We start from the raw sequence: 17,810 nt of genomic DNA on the forward strand, positions 1-17,810 counted from the left end.
GGACAATAACATTGATGAATATGCTGATTCGGTGAGCGAGTTTATTAGCAAGTGCATCGGTGATGTTGTACCCTCAGCGTCTCTTAAAACATTCCCCAACCAGAAACCATGGATTGATGGCAGGATTCGTGCAAAATTGAAAGCGCGAACCACTGCTTTTAATCAGGGCAAGGTGACCGAAAACATGACCGAATACAAACAGTGTAGCTATTCCGTCCACAAGGCAATCAAACAAGCTAAGCGTCAGTATAGAGTCAAAGTAGAGTCACAATTCAACGGCTCAGACATGAGAGGTATGTGGCAGGGTCTACAGTCAATCACGGACTACAAAAGGAAAACCAGCCCCGTCGCGGACCACGATGTCTTGCTCCCAGGCAAACTAAACAACTTCTTTGATCGCTTTGAGGACAACACAGTGCCACTGACACGGCCCGCTACCAAAACCTGCGGGCTCTCCTTCACTGCAGCCAATGTGAGTAAAACATTTAAACGTGTTAACCCTCGCAAGGCTGCCGGCCCAGACGGCATCCCCAGCCGCGTCCTCAGAGCATGTGCAGGCCAGCTGGCTGGTGTGTTTACGGACATATTTAATCAATCCTTAACCCAGTCTGCTGTTCCCACATGCTTCAAGAGGGCCACCATTGTTCCTGTTCCCAAGAAAGCGAAGGTAACTGAGCTAAATGACTATCGCCCCATAGCACTCACTTCTGTCATAATGAAGTGCTTTGAGAGTCAAGGACCATATCACCTACACCCTACCTGACACGCTAGACCCACTCCAATTTGCTTACCGCCCCAATAGGTCCACAGACGACGCGATCGCAATCACACTGCACACTGCCCTAACCCATCTGGACAAGAGGAATACCTATGTAAGAATGCTGTTCATCAACTACAGCTCAGCATTTAACACCATAGTACCCACCCTGGGTCTCGACCGCGCCCTGTGCAACTGGGTCCTGGACTTTCTGACGGGCCGCCCCCAGGTGGTGAGGGTAGGAAACAACATCTCCACCCGCTGATCCTCAACACTGGGGCCCCACAAGGGTGCGGTCTCAGCCCTCTCCTGTACTCCCTGTTCACCCATGACTGCGTGGCCATGCACGCCTCCAACTCAATCATCAAGTTTGCAGATGACACTACAGTGATAGGCTTGATTAACAACAACGACGAGACGGCCTACAGGGAGGAGGTGAGGGTTCTGGGAGTTTGGTGTCAGGAAAATAACCTCACACTCAATGTCAACAAAACAAAGGAGATGATCATGGACTTCAGGAAACAGCAGAGGGATCAGCCCCCTATCCACATCGATGGGACAGTAGTGGAGAAGGTGGAAAGTTCCTCGGCGTACACATCATGGACAAACTGAAATGGTCCACCCACACAGACAGTGTGGTGAAGAAGGCGCAGCAGCGCCTCTTCAACCTCAGGAGGCTGAAGCAATTCGGCTTGTCACCAAAAACACTCACAAACTTTAACAGATCCACAATCCAGAGCATCCTGTCGGGCTGTATCATCGCCTGGTACGTCAACTGCTCCACCCACAACCGTAAGGCTCTCCAGAGGGTAGTGAGGTCTGCACAACGCATCACTGGGGACAAACTATCTGCCCTCCAGGACACCTACACCACCTGATGTCACAGGAAGGCCAAAAAGATCATCAAGGACAACAACCACCCGAGCTACTACCTGTTTACCCTGCTATCATCCAGAAGGCGACGTCAGTACAGGTGCATCAAAGCTGGGACCGAGAGACTGAAAAACAGCTTCTATCTCAAGGCCATCAGACTGTTAAATAGCCATCACTAAAATTGAGTGGCTGCTGCCAACATACTGACTCATCGCTAGCCACTTTAATAATGAAAAATGTATGTAATAAATGTATTACTAGCCACTTTAAACAATGCCACTTTATACAATGTTTACATACCCTACATTACTCATCTCATATGTATATACTGTACTCTATACCATCTACTGCATCTTGCCTATGCCGTTCGGCCATCGCTCATTCATATATTTTTATGTACATATTCTTATTCATTCCTTTACATTTGTGTGTATAAGGTAGTTGTTGTGAAATTGTTAGGTTAGATTACTTGTTAGATATTACTGCATGGTCGGAACTAGAAGCACAATGTAACATGCGTCGTTGTAGGTAGACCAAAACGCAGCGGGTATATTTATCATCTTCTTAATTTATTGAAGGAAAAACACTTACACAAAACAAACGACGAAAACAGTCCCGTAAGGTACACAGACTATCCAGGAAACAAACACCCACAAACACAAGAGAAAACTAACCCACTTAAATATGGCCTCAAATTAGAGCCAATGACAACCAGCTGTCTCTAATTGGAGGTCCTACCAAAGCCCCAACATTGAAATAGAAAAACTAGATAAACACATAGAAATATAAAATGTAGAACATAAACCAAAAACCCCGAACCACACAAAACAAACACCCTCTGCCACGCCTTGACCAACCCACAATAACAAATAACCCCTTTTACTGGTCAGCACGTGACACACAAGCATTTCGCTACATTTTCATTAACATCTGCTAACCATGTGTATGTAACAAATAAAATTTGATTTGACTTGAACATCTCAAGACATCAGTCAGGAAGTTAAATATTGGTCGCAAATAGGTCTTCCAAATGGACAATGACCCAAAGCATACTTCCAAAGTTGTGACAAAATGGCTTAAGGAGAACAAAGTCAAGGTATTGGAGTGGCCATCACAAAGCCCTGACCTTTATCCTATAGAAAAGTTGTGGGCAGAACTGAAAAAGTTTGCGCGAGCTAGGAGGCCTTCAAACCTGACTCAGCTACACCAGCTTGTCAGGAGGAATGGGCCAAAATTCATCCAACTAATTGTGGAAGGCTACCTGAAACGTTTGACTCAAGTTAAACAGTTTAAAGGCACTGCCAATCAAATACTAATTGAGTGTATGTAAACTTCTGACCCACTGGGAATGTGATGAAAGAAATAAAAGCTTAAATAAATCATTCTCTCTACTATTATTCTGACATTTCACATTCTTAAAATAAAGTGGTGATTCTAACTGACCTAAGATAGGGAATTCTTACTAGGATTAAATGTCAGAAATTGTGAAGAACTGAGTTTAAATGTATTTGCCTAAGGTGCATGTAAACTTCCGACTTCAACTGTATATATTTGTCATTTTAAAAATGTTCAATTCATACTTTCTCATCTTTTGGTTGCTGGAGACACGACCCAGTCGTTCGTTCTTTATGTTCCGTTGCCATGCTCGCTGGCAACATTCTTATCCCTTGCTTGTTAACTATCCAGATAGCTACAGCTAACACAGTCACAACCTCTGCAGCCAGAATAAGTAGCTGTTTTTCTATTGACATTCATTTGGTTCCATCCATAACAATGAGCTGATAATGCCGATTTTGCCTGGCATAGCTGGAAAAGTTTGCCTTCTCGTCAGGACACTCATCAACACTGACTGTTAATTACGAGGAGATCACATTCCATATCAAACACTAGGCTAGAAGCTCGGTAAATACTTTGTTGCTACCAAACCTGCCAATATGACAACCAAATTAAAAAAGATCAGTTGCTGAAAATAGCTGATCAAACTAGAAACGTGGGAGGATTTGACAGCTTTAGCGGCAGAGGGGACCGGAGAAATTCATCTTCATCACTCACCACGTCAGGTCATCAAATGCAACAAAAAAAAAATGTCTCTGGAAAGACAAATCAATGCTAGCTAGCTAATTCAGATTTTTCTTCATTTGACCTGCGTTTACAATGTATCCAATTTCAGGTTGTGTAGCTGTTGGTTTAGCTTTCTGTAACTTTGTAGCAAGCATGTGTAGGCGCATATTGGGTCATGATTATAAGGTGTCCCAATTATCTTTTCCAACGGTCCCGTTATCTGGTTTTAATGTCCATTCTAGAATGCCCTTTTCGCCAATCAGAAACGAGTATTCAACAATGCTGTGGTATAATGCTTTTTAATTTGTTATAAGCATGTATGAGCCTTTATAAACTCTTATAATAAGGCTAATTATACGTTATGCCTCTATGTATTAACATTTCAACTGACTCAAATTGCTGTATTTTTGTCAGGATCATTATTAGATGACTAAAATACATTAAAAAGGTGACGTACATGCTTAGCAAGGCATCAAAATACATTAAACCTGCCGGCTGTAAAGGGTAACTGAATAGTTTAGTAAAAGGTATGCTCACCATATGATTTGATGGACACTGTAAAAGGAGAAGTCACACCATCTGTCGAGATAGAACAATTTCATTAACAATCCAAAGTGTCTCACTTTTGCAGCAGACGATCAATTTGTCATAATGCTATTCCTGTACCCTCAGTAATGTATTTTGTTAGTGTTTCACTCTAATGGTCCATTGCGGGGGAGACAGAGGCAAAGTGTGTGTCTGTGTGGGTTTGCGTACAGGGCTCCTTTCATGTTACTGCTGTGTGTGTGTGCTGTTCTTAAGGCAGTCATTGTTTCTCAGCAGTTGGTTCTTATCCATGACCCACATGGAGACACAAATACAGAGAGAGTCTCTGCCTGCCCATCTACCCACTTCAATAGTCATAGGAGGGCAAAAGCCACAGCTTACAAATGATTAACGTATTTTTATTTCATAGGGCATATTTTCCGGACATTGATTGAGCCTAGTCTAGGGCTACGTGATATTGCCTAAAAATCAGACCTAGAATTTTTCTAATTTATGGGCGATTCACCATATATAGTACCAGTCAAAAGTCTGGACACATCTACTCATCCAAAGCTGTCAGCAAGGCAAAAGGTGGCTACTTTGAAGAATCTCAAATATAAAATATGTTTTGATTGGTTATTTACATGATTCCATATGTGTTATTTCATAGTTTTGATGTCTTCACTATTATTCTACAATGTAGAAAATAGTAAAAATAAAGAAAAACCCTTAAATGAGTAAGTGTGTCCAAACTTTTGACTGGTACTGTATATCTTGGTTTCCTTTAACGTTTTCTTTAAATAAGCTTTGTTGCACAATTAAAGGTCAATACAATGCATTTCAAACAGGAATAATCGAATGAATTCAGGGCTTGTGAAATTGTCTAAGTATAAGGCTTCCACAAACATAAGACCCACTAATAATGTAATTATTTTATCAAAATAGTTTAACCTGCTTTTTTGCAATAATAACTGATCTGGCTTTCAAGTCTGTCTATGAAAATGTCATTTGTGTTACATATTTAACCAAAACCATCCACAATTCACTAATAATGACCAACTTCTGGCAGCAGGCATTATAGACAATGAACACAGGCAAATAGTTAACCAAATAGCTACACGGACTAACTATTTAGTAGTCTTATGGCTTGGGGGTAGAAGCTGTTCAGGGTCCTGTTGGTTCCAGACTGCATCGGTACCACTTTCCGTGCGGTAGCAGAGGGATGGGTGGCTGGAGTCTTTGACAATTTGTAGGGCATTCCTCTGACACCGCCTGGCATTGAGGTCCTGGATGGCAGGGAGCTTGGCCCCAGTGATGTACTGCGCCGTCCGCACTACAGGTCGAATGCCAAGCAGTTGCCATACCAAGCGATGATACAGCCAGTCAAGATGCTCTCAATGGTGCAACTGTACAACTTTTTGAGGATCTGAGGGCCCATGCCAAATCTTTTCAGTCTCCTGAGGGGGGAGAGGTGTTGTCATGCCCGCTTCACAACCGTTTTGTGTTTTTCCCATGATAGATCCTAAGGAACTTGAAGCTCTCGACCTACTCCACTACAGCCCCATAGATGGGAATGGGGGTGTGCTCAGCCTTCCGTTTCCTCTAGTCCACGATCAGCTACCTTGTCTTGCTGACGTTGAGGGAAAGGTTGATGTCCCGGCACCACACTGCCAGGTCTCTGACCTCCCTATAGGCTCTCTCATCATCGTCAGTGATCAGGCCTATCACCTTCGCATCGTCAGCAAACTTAATGATGGTGTTGGACTTGTGTGTGGACACGTAGTTGTAGGTGAATGGGTAGTACAGGAAAGAACTAAGCACGCAGCCCTGAGGGGCCCCCATGTTGAGGGTCAGCATGGCAAATGTGTTGTTGCCTACTCATCACCTGGATATTTTTAATAATATGCCTGTCAATCTCTCCTGGCTCAACGTGGAGGAGAGATTGACTTCATCAATGCTTATATTTATGAGAGGTTGTTGAATGCACCGAGCTGTCTGTTTGAACTACACAGCTCGGACCCTCATGCATAACCCACAAGACATGTCACAAGACGTCTCTTCACAGTCCCCAAGTCCAGAACAGACTATGGAAGGCGCACAGTACTAAATAGAGCCAAGACTACATGGAACTTTATTCCACATCAAGTAACTCATGCAAGCATTACAGTTAGATTTAAAAAACAGATTAAAAAACACCTTATGGAAGAGCAGGGACTGTGAAGCAACACAAACATAGCCACAGACACATGCATACACACACACACATATGCACGATAGCATACGCACTATACACACACGTACACATGGATTTTGTACTGTATATGTGGTAGTGGTGGGTAGGGGCCTGAGGACACACAGTCTGAATGTATTGTAATGTATTTAAAATTGTATAAACTTCCTTAATTTAGCTGGACCCCAGGAAGAGTAGCTAATGGGGATCCATAATAAATACAAAATACCTGGGGGCGTCCTGCCAGGAAGTCCAGGATCCTGTGGATCTGTTGGGGTGGTATGCGAATTGGGGTGGGTCCAGGGTTTCTGAGATGATGGTGTTGATGTAAGCCAAGACCGGCCTTTCAAAGCATTTCATCTACAGATGTGAGTGCTACAGGGTAATAGTCATTTAAACAAGTTACTTTGGAGTTCTTGAGCTGAAACTGCTTGTTGTCAGAGAGGAAGAAGTGATCTTTCATCTGTGTTGTGGGTCGCAGGTGGAGGGGTGTCTGAGTGAGTAGGAAGGTGCACAGTGTAAACAGCACTGAAGGAGACAAGGAGAGGAGACCAAAAAATGTAAAATCTTGATTCTTGCGATACAGGCATTTGATTCAGAGTTCATCTGTCCAGTGTTTGTGTTCTTTTGGCAATTTTAATCTTTTATTTTTATTGGCCAGTCTGAGATATGGCTTTTTCTTTTCAACTGTGCCTAGAAGGCCAGCATCCCGGAGTCATCTCTTCACTGTTGACGTTGAGACTGGTGTTTTGCGGGTACTATTTAATTAAGCTGCCAGTTAAGGACTTGTGAAGCGTCTGTTTCTAGACACTCTAATGTACTTGTCCGATTGCTCAGTTATGCACTGGGGCCTCCCACTCTTTCTATTGTGGTTAGAGCCAGTTTGCGCTGTTCTGTGAAGGGAGTAGTACACAGCGTTGTACGAGATCTTCAGTTTCTTGGCCATTTCTCGCATGGAATAGCCTTCATTTCTCAGAACAAGAATGGACTGACGAGTTTCAGAAGAAAGGTCTTTGTTTCTGGCCATTTTGAGCCTGTAATCGAACCCACAAATGCTGATGCTCCAGACACTCAACTAGTCTAAATAAGGCCAGTTTTATTGCTTCTTTAATCAGACAACAGTTTTCAGCTGTGCTAACATATTTGCAAAAGGGTTTTCTAATGATCAATTAGCCTTTCAAAATGATAAACTTGGATTAGCTAACACACCGTGCCATTGGAACACAGGAGTGATGGTTGCTGATAATGCACCTCTGTACGCCTATGTAGATATTCCATCAAAAATCTGCCATTTCCAGCTAAAATAGTCAGTTACAATGTCTACACTGTATTTCTGATCAATTTGATAGTCCAGGGCTCGTATTCTTAAAGCATCTCATAGTAGGAGTGCTTATGTAGGATCAGTTTTGCCTTTTAGATCAAAGCACTTTTAGCACTCTGAGACGCTTCATACGTGTGGACTAAAAAGCAGTATACATGGAGAATCTACATTAGACATGCGTCTAAATCTAAGTCTAGGATTAATCTGTGTGCTGGAAACCAGACCTATAATGTGTGTGATTTATAGTGGTTCATGTCTATCTCTGTTCTATTCTAGTGGCACATGCGCAGGACACACACCATTCCAATGAGAAGCCTCTGATTCAGTGCTACAAGTGTGGGGAGCCATGTAAGGGTGAGGTGCTGCGGGTGCAGTCCAAGCACTTCCACCTGAAGTGTTTCAGCTGTAAAGGTAAGTACAGTACCAAACCTTGGAGATCAATTGAGGGTTTAAGTACAGTAACGGGGGACTCCGAATTAGCGATAATCCATATTCAAGTCATTGAGCTCTCCCAGGGTGTGTGTAGCCTTCAAACAGCATGCATAATGGCAGTTTTGTTGTTAGACAATAGTGCTGAGCGATTAGTGCTTTTTGAGTTCGGTTCGGTTTCGGTACGATTATTTTTTATGTTTTTTTTAATTTAGATTTAGAAAAAAAATGGATTTTCAATGAGAGCACAACGGTAAAGGCCGTCAGCCGCCTCAGTAGATGGAACTTCCCGCCAGAGTTCAAATAATTTAGAGTTCTATACCAGGCGGTGTCAGAGAAAGGCCCTAAAAATTGTCAAAGACTCCAGCCACCCTAGTCATCGACTGTACTCTCTGCTACCGCACGGCAAGTGGTACCGAAGCCCCAAGTCTAGGTCCAAGAGGCTTCTAAACAGCTTCTACACCCAAGCCATAGCACTCCTAAAAATCGAATCAAATGGCAACCCAAACTATTTGCATTGCCCCCCCTTCTACGCTGCTGCTCTCTGTTAGTCACTTTGATAACTCTACCTACCATGCACATACAGTGGGGGGAAAAAGTATTTGATCCCCCGCTGATTTTGAAAGTTTGCCCACTTACAAAGAAATGATCAGTCTATCATTTTAAAAGTAGGTTTATTTGAACAGTGAGAGACAGAACAACAACAAAAAAATCCAGAAAAACGCATGTCAAAAATTTTATAAAAAGATTTGCATTTTAATGAGGGAAATAAGTATTTGACCCCTCTGCAAAACATGACTTAGTACTTGTTGGCAATCACAGAGGTCAGACATTTCTTGTAGTTGGTCAGCAGGTTTGCACACATCTCAGGAGGGATTTTGTCCCACTCCTCTTTGCAGATCTTCTCCAAGTCATTAAGGTTTCGAGGCTGACGTTTGGCAACTCGTACCTTCAGCTCCCTCCACAGATTTTCTATGGGATTAAGGTCTGGAGACTGGCTAGGCCACTCCAGGACCTTAATGTGCTTCTTCTTGAGCCACTCCTTTGTTGCCTTGGCCGTGTGTTTTGGGTCATTGTCATGCTGGAATACCCATCCATTACCCATTTTCAATGCCCTGGCTGAGGCAAGGTTGTTCTCACCCAAGATTTGACGGTACATGGCTACGTCCATCGTCCCTTTGATGCGGTGAAGTTGTTCTGTCCCCTTAGCAGAAAAACACCCCAAAGCATAATGTTTCCACCTCAATGTTTGACGGTGGAGATGGTGTTCTTGGGGTTATAGGCAGCATTCCTCCTCCTCCAAACACGGCGAGTTGAGTTGATGTCAAAGAGCCCCATTTTGGTCTCATCTGACCACAACACTTTCACCAGTTGTCCTCTGAGTCATTCAGATGTTCATTGGCAAACTTCAGACGGGCATGTCTATGTATTCTTGAGCTGGAGGACCTTGCGGGCTCTGCAGGATTTCAGTCCTTCACAGCGTAGTGTGTTACCAATTGTTTTCTTGTTGACTATGGTCTCAGCTGCCTTGAGATCATTGACAAGATCCTCCCGTGTAGTTCTGGGCTGATTCCTCACCGTTCTCATGATCATTGCAACCCCACGAGGTGAGATCTTGCATGGAGCCCAAGGCAGAGGGATATTGACAGTTCTTTTGTGTTTCTTCCATTTGCGAATAATCACACCAAATCTTGTCACCTTCTCACCAAGCTGCTTGGCGATGGTCTTGTAGCCCATTCCAGCCTTGTGTAGGTCTACAATCTTGTCCCTGACATCCTTGGAGAGCTCTTTGGTCTTGGCCATGGTGGAGAGTTTGTAATCTGATTGATTGATTGCTTCTGTGGACAGGTGTCTTTTATACAGGTAACAAGCTGCGGTTAGGAGCACTCCCTTTAAGAGTGTGCTCCTAATCTCAGCTCGTTACCTGTATTAAAGACACCTGGGAGCCAGAAATCTTTCTGATTGAGAGGGGGTCAAATACTTATTTCTCTCATTAAAATGCAAATTCATTTATAACATTTCTGACATGTGTTTTTCTGTATATTTTTGTTGTTATTCTGTCTCTCACTGTTCAAATAAACCTACCATTAAAATTATAGACTGATCCTTTCTTTATCAGTGGGCAAACGTACAAAATCTTCAGGGGATCAAATACTTTTTTCCCCCACTGTACTACCTCAATTACCTCGACTAACCGGTGCCCCCGCACATTGACTCTGTACCGGTACCCGCTGTATATAGCCTCGCTATTGTTATTTTACTGCTGCTCTTTAATTATTTGTCACTTTTATTTCCTACTTTTTGGGGTATTTTCTTAACTGTATTGTTGGTGAAGGGCTTGTAAGTAAGCATTTCACTGTAAGGTCTACTACACCTGTTGTATGTGACAAATAAAATTAGATTTCATTTCATTTAAACTTTTGCTGTCTGCTGTAGCGTTGTTTTCTATCGGATGTTAATTTGCACTGTTCGTTTACTGAAATCCCCATAGCAATGCATATCGTTGTGCAGGCTTGGTTTTGCCATTAACCTCTTTCTTGTTTTCTTGTCCCGCTATACCAACTAGTATGAAGTGTTTTGCGTCCCTAGACTAAATGCAGCATTACTTTAATAAAATATTGAAGTTGTGTATATTACATTTGTTTTATTTGATTACTTTATTATTTAATTCCAATTCATCATCTCATCTTAATAGAGCTGCTGCCTATGCTGTCTGACAAAATCACTATTTTAGTAGTTTTTCTAAGTAAATAAGGCATACTTTTATGACTGCTGATTACCAACTATCAATCATGTAGATCAAGTATTTTCAGGTAGACATACCCCGAGCAGCAACTGATCTCTATCCCTCTTGATCCATTCATTCTTCTGTCTCTTTTATGTAGCAGGTGTGAAAGACACACAGACCAGACAAGTGTGTGCACAATGGATTATGGTTATTGTAGTTAATTACCACATTTTCTTCTCTAAACTATTTAGAATATTGGCCTGTTGGAAACCAACTCCCTACTAAATCACTGTTTGGGCTTGATCTGATTTATCTCTAGAGAAACTATGCATTGAGCTCACAAAAAAAATTGAAATCAAATAATTGAACCGATGTCGGTGAATTGCTTGTTTAAGAATCCCAAAATTATTGCTCAGCACTATTAGCCAATGTCAAAGCTAACAAGCACAAGCTTCCCTCTCCCGATCGGCTGTCGTGTGGTTGTGTTACAGAAGTGAATAATATTAGGACATTTTCAATTATGGTTGCCCTCTGTGTGTCCTTGTGTCTCCTCCTTCCATCAAAATTGTCTGGTCACTGACTACAGCCCCAAGTGTGAGCCCAGTGCAAGTGACGTCACTAAAGCCTGTTCCCAATGGATCACAGTGTGTGCTTGTTCACCCAAGGCCCAGAGGAATGCAGTGTGTGATGGCCTGTTATCCCATATTGTGTAAAGGTGTCAAGTGCCTTGATGTGAATCTCATACTAAACAGATTGATCATCCAATTAGTTACTTTTTTCCCACAACTGCTGTATCATCTCAGACTGGGGATGGAGCGCACTGAGTCCGGAAAGCGAGACTACCAATTAGTTAGTTAGCTAGCCAGGTCATCAGATTCTCCTGCCATAAGCGCTCTCCTGGCCCCTTACACTAAGTCTGAATTTGTCCTGCTAGGTGACCTAAACTGGGACATGCTTAAACCACCTGACCAAGTCCTAAAGCAATGGGACCCCCTAAGGAATGACTCCAAACACAAGAAAAGGCTACTCTTGATGTTATCCTCACAAATAATCCTGATAGGTATCAGTCTGGTGTTTTCTGTAATGACCTTAGTGATCACTGTTTTACAGCCTGTGTTCGTAATGGCTGCTCAGTGAAACGACCTGTCCTGATTTGTCATAGACGCTTGCTAAAAAAACTTTAATGAGCAAGCCGTCCTTCACGAACTGGCCTCTATAAAATGGTATAGAATCAGCTTGGTGCCCTTTGTCGAAGAGGCTTGGACCTTCTTTTTTGATATTTTCAATGGTATTGTTAACAAACACACCCCCATAAAGAAAATTAGAATTAAAAACAGGTTCAGCCCGAGGTTCGACTGTGATCTTGCAGAGTTACTCCACCTCAAGAATTGCATTTGGCAAGAGGCTCGGCACACCCATACTCAAGCAAATGAGAAATAAGTGCACTCAGGCTATCCGGAAGGCCAAAGTTATTTACTTTAAGGAGCAGTTCTCTCTGTGGGTCTAACCCCAAGAAGTTCTGGAAAACAGTTAACTTTTTAGTGACGGTGCAGTATTCGGAAATTCGGATGAATGACGTGCCCAAATTAAACTGCCTACTACTCGGGCTCAGAACGTAGGATATGCATATCATAGTAGCCATTTTCCAAGCAAGGAGAGGAGTCACAAAAACCAGAAATACAGCTAAAATTAATCACTAACCTTTGATGATCATCAGATGGCACTCATAGGACTTCATGTTACACAATACATGTATGTTTTGCTCGATAAAGTACATATTTATATCCAAAATCCCCATTTTACATTGGCGTGTAATGTTCAGAAATGTTTTTCCTCCCAAAACTTCCGGTGAATGAGGACATCAATTTACAGAAATACTCATCATAAACGTTGATAAAATATATAACTGTTATTCAAATAATTATAGATACACTGCTCCTTAATGCAACCACTGTGTCAGATTTCAAAAAAGTTTTACGACGAAAGCACACTTTGCAATAATCTGAGTAGAACGCTCAGCAACAACAGCAACCAATACAGAAACCCGCCATATTGCGGACCCAACAAAAGACAGAAATAACACTATAAATATTCACTTACCTTTGATGATCTTCATCGGAATGCACACAATCCCAGTTCCACAATAAATGTTTTGTTTCGATAAAGTCCATATTTATGTTGAAATACCTCCTTTTTGTTTGTGCGTTCAGTCCAGCATTCCAAATGCACTGTGCTCGCGCAGTAAGTTCAGACGAAAAGTCAAAAAAGTTATATTACAGTTCGAAGAAACATGTCAAACGATGTATAGCATCAAGATTTAGGATGTTTTTATCATAAATCTTTGATAATATTCCAGCCGGACAATTCCATTGTCTTCAGAAATGAAAAGGAACAAACCTAACTCTCACGGGCGCACGCCTGTCTGAGCTCATGTCATTTTCTCAGTCATCTGATTCCAATGGCTCTTATTCTCTTCCCATTCACAGTAGAAGCATGAAACAACGTTCTAAAGACTGTTGACACCTAGTGGAAGCCTTAAGAAGTGCAAAATGACCCCACAGACACTGTATACTGGATAGGCAATCACTTGAAAAACTACAAACCTTAGATTTCCCACTTCCTGGTTGGATTTTTTTCTCTGGTTTTTGCCTGCCATCATTCAAACAGTTTTAGAAACTTCTGAGTGTTTTCTATCCAAATCTACTAATAATATGCATATCCTACCTTCTGGGCCTGAGTAGCAGGCAGTTTACTTACGGGCACGCTTTTCATCCGGACGTCAAAATACTGCCTCCTACCCCGATTAAGTTAATCACCACTTCATTAAGTCAGGATTGCTATTTGACTCAGCCATGCCTCCTTGCCCGTCCAACATTTCCTCATCTCCCACCCCTTCTAATGCGACTATCCCCGATGATTTTCCCTCATTGTCCCGTGTCCCGCAACAAAGTTGCTCCCTGCAGGCAGTCTGAGGTGCTAAATGATCTCCTGAAACTTGACCCCAAAACACATCTGGGTCAGATGGTTTAGATCCTTGCTTCTTTAAGGTTGCTGACCATATCATCGCCAAGCATGTCTCTCCTTTCTGGGGAGGTTCCTGTTGCTTGGAATGCAGCCATGGTTCATAATTTATTTAAAGGGGGAGATCAAGCTGATCCTAACTGTTATAGGCCTATTTCTATTTTGCCCTGTTTATAAAAAGTGTTGGAAAAACTTATCAATAATCAACTGACTGGCATTCTTTATGTCTATAGTATTCTCTCGGGTATGCAATCTGATTTCCGCTCAGGTTATGGATGTTTCACTGCAACCTTAAAGGTCCTCAATGATGTCACCATTTCCCTTGATTTTAAGCAATATTGTGCTGCTATTTTTATTGACTTGGCCAAAGCTTTTGATATGGTAGACCACTCCATTCCTAAGGACTATTGGTGTCTCTGAGGGTTCTTTGGCCTGGTTTGCTAACTACAGTGAGGGAAAAAAGTATTTGATCACCTGCTGATTTTGTACGTTTGCCCACTGACAAAGAAATGATCAGTCTATAATTTTAATGGTAGGTTTATTTGAACAGTGAGAGACAGAATAACAACCAAAAAAATCCAGAAAAACGCATGTCATAAATGTTATAAATTGATTTGCATTTTAATGAGGGAAATAAGTATTTGCGTCGTGGTTGCGAACCCGGAGTCGTCGTTGATCCTCCTTCGCTGCTTCCAAACGCTTCCCCGGCAGGCTTTCATATCTCTTATTTATAACCTTGTCAACGGTGGTTGGCGGGGCCAGGTTTCAGACCAAAGCCAATTCCCCGCACTCGCTTTAAGGAGCGTGTGACCGTTCAGGCACCATGTTATGCGGTGATACGCACTGTGTCTCCAGTGCGCATTCACAGCCCGGTGTGTCATGTGCCAGCGCCCCGCACTTGCCGGGCTAAAGTGAGCATCCAGCCAGGACGGGTTGTGCCAGCTCTACGCTCCAGACCTCCAGTGCGCCTCCACGGCCCAGTATATCCTGTGCCAGCTCCGCGCACCCGGTCTCCAGTGCGTCTCCCCAGCCCGATACGACCTGTGCCTGCTCCACGTACCCGGCCTCCAGTGCATCTCCCCAGCCTGGTAAGCCCTGTGCCGGCTCCATGCACCAAGCCTCCAGTGATGATCCATGGCCGAAGCCTTCGGTGAAGATCCATGGCCCGGAGCCTCCTGTGACGGTCTGCGGTCCGGAGCCTCCAGGGACGGTCTGCAGTCCAGAGTCTCCAGCGACGGTCTGCGGTCCAGAGTCTCCAGCGACGGTCTGCGGTCCAGAGTCTCCAGCGACAGTCTGTGGTCCAGAGTCTCCAGGCGACGGTCTGCGGTCCAGAGTCTCCAGGCGACGGTCTGCGGTCCAGAGTCTCCAACGACGGTCTGCGGTCCAGAGTCTCCAGCGACGGTCTGCGGTCCAGAGTCTCCAGCGACGGTCTGCGGTCCAGAGTCTCCAGCGACGGTCGGCGGTCCAGAGCCTCCAGCGACGGTCGGCGGTCCAGAGCCTCCAGCGACGGTCGGCGGTCCAGAGCCTCCAGCGACGGTCGGCGGTCCAGAGCCTCCAGCGACGGTCGGCGGTCCAGAGCCTCCAGCGACGGTCGGCGGTCCAGAGCCTCCAGCGACGGTCGGCGGTCCAGAGCCTCCAGCGACGGTCGGCGGTCCAGAGCCTCCAGCGACGGTCGGCTGTCCAGAGCCTCCTATGACGGTTCCCAGTCCGGAGCTTCCAGTGACGGTTCCCAGTCCGGAGCCTCCAGCGGGGGTTCCCAGTCCGGAGCCTTCTGCGGCGATCTACGGTCCGGAGTCCCCGGCGGCGATCTACGGTCCAGAGTCCCCGGCGGCGATCTAAGGTCCGGAGTCTCCGGCGACGGTCTACGGTCCGGAGTCCCCGGCAATTGTCTGCAGTCCAGAGTCTCCAGCGACGGTCTGCTGTCCAGAGCCTCCGGCGACGGTCGGCGGTCCAGAGCCTCCGGCGACGGTCGGCGGTCCAGAGCCTCCGGCGACGGTCGGCGGTCCAGAGCCTCCGGCGACGGTCGGCTGTCCAGAGCCTCCGGCGACGGTCGGCTGTCCAGAGCCTCCGGCGACGGTCGGCGGTCCAGAGCCTCCGGCGACGGTCGGCGGTCCAGAGCCTCCGGCGACGGTCGGCGGTCCAGAGCCTCCGGCGATGGTTCCCAGTCCAGAGCTTCCAGCGGGGGTTCCCAGTCCGGAGCCTCCAGCGGGGGTTCCCAGTCTGGAGCCTGCTGCGGCGATCTATGGTCCGGAGTCCCCGGCAATGATCTACAGTCTGGAGTCTCCGGCAATGATCTACGGTCCGGAGTCCCCAGCGACGACCCACAGTCCGGTTCCTTCAGCGACGATCCAAGGTCGGGAGCTTCCGGCGACAATCCCCGCACCAGAGTCCCCCTACACCAAACGCGATCACGACACGCAGGTTAAAATATCAAAACAAACTCTGAACTAGAGGACAGGTCGAAAAACATTAAATATTAATGGCAATTTAGCTAGTTAGCTTGCATTTGCTAGCTAATTTGTCCTATTTAGCTAGCATGCTGTTGCTAGCTAATTTGTCCTGGGATATAAACATTAGGTTGTTATTTTACTTGAAATGCACAAGGTCCTCTACTCTGACAATTAATTCACACAGAAAACAGTCAATCGAATCATTTCTAGTCATCTCTCCTCCTTCCAGGCTTTTTCATCTTTGAACTTATATAGTGATTGGTATCTACATTTTCATAGTATTACCACGACAACCGGCAACACAGTTTGTCTTTCATAAGAGGCAGGACTTGCAGCGCGATCTGCGTCAGAAATAGAAAGGACTTCTATTTTAGCCCTTGGCAACGCAGACGCTCGTTGATGCGCGCGAGAAGTGTGGGTGCAGTAATTGAATAACATAGATTTCTACATTTATTTTGCAATGCTCGTTCACACGATGGGAGCGGTGTAGTCAGCGTATTAGGCCTCACTCCCCCCTATCTGAGATATCTACTGCAGCCCTCATCCTCTACATACAACACCTATTCTGCCAGTCACATTCTGTAAAAGGTCCCCAAAGCGCACACATCCCTGGGTTGCTCATCTTTTCAGTTTGCTGCAGCTAGCGACTGGAACAAGCTGGAACAAACACTCAAACTGGACAGTTTTATCTCAAGCTCTTCATTCAAAAACTCAATCATGGACACTCTTACTGACAGTTGTGGTTGCTTTGCGTGATGTATTGTCCCCACCTTCTTGCCCTTTGTGCTGTTGTCTGTGCCCAATAATGTTTGTATCATGTTTTGTGCTGCTACCATGTTGTGTTGCTACCATGTTGTTGTCATGTGTTGCTACCATGCTATGTTGTCTTAGGTCTCTCTTTATGTAGTGTTGTGTTGTCTCGTTGTAATGTGTGTTTTGTCCTATTTTTTTTGTATTAAATTTTTTTTTATAACAGCCCCCGTCCCAGCAGCCTTTTGGTAGGCCATCACTGTAAATAAGAATTTGTTCTTAACTGACTTGCCTAGTTAAATATAAAATAAAAAATACATGAAAGCAATTACTGTGGCATTCAGAGCCACATAGCTATAATATAATTTCAACAGTATGAACTGGCAGTGGTTACAGTAAATCTGTTCATTTAGAGTTATCTTATTTCAGATGAACCTCCAGTTGGCCTTGGCCACCCACAGAGGTGCCAGCCAGCCTACAGATTGACTGTGTTGGCTGAACCTCTACTGTTGAGGTTGTTAAGGCTCATCTCTGATGCGGCAACTGTTTTAGATTTGGCTTCGCTCACCACTGCCTCAAAGTACAGTTGGTTCACACATTAGACCCTGAATCTGTCCCTGTCAAGTGTTGTTGGTGCTGCAGTCCTCACAGGCGGTGTGTGTGTG

General features: G+C 44.5%; 1 protein-coding gene across 6 annotated transcripts in view; it reads left to right on the plus strand.

Moving 5' to 3' along the window:
- The window catches only part of LOC106579423 (actin-binding LIM protein 1), a 168,810-nt gene that overhangs the window by 46,523 nt on the left and 104,477 nt on the right, over window positions 1-17,810 (plus strand). For all 6 annotated transcript variants that reach the window (XM_045702618.1, XM_014159318.2, XM_014159324.2 and 3 more), the window contains exon 2: window positions 8,044-8,178. In XM_045702618.1, the coding sequence (XP_045558574.1) occupies window positions 8,044-8,178 (135 nt within the window). The remainder of the gene's footprint in view (window positions 1-8,043; window positions 8,179-17,810) is intronic.

Source organism: Salmo salar, chromosome ssa19 (genome assembly GCF_905237065.1).
Source record: "Salmo salar chromosome ssa19, Ssal_v3.1, whole genome shotgun sequence".
NCBI lineage: Eukaryota > Metazoa > Chordata > Actinopteri > Salmoniformes > Salmonidae > Salmo > Salmo salar.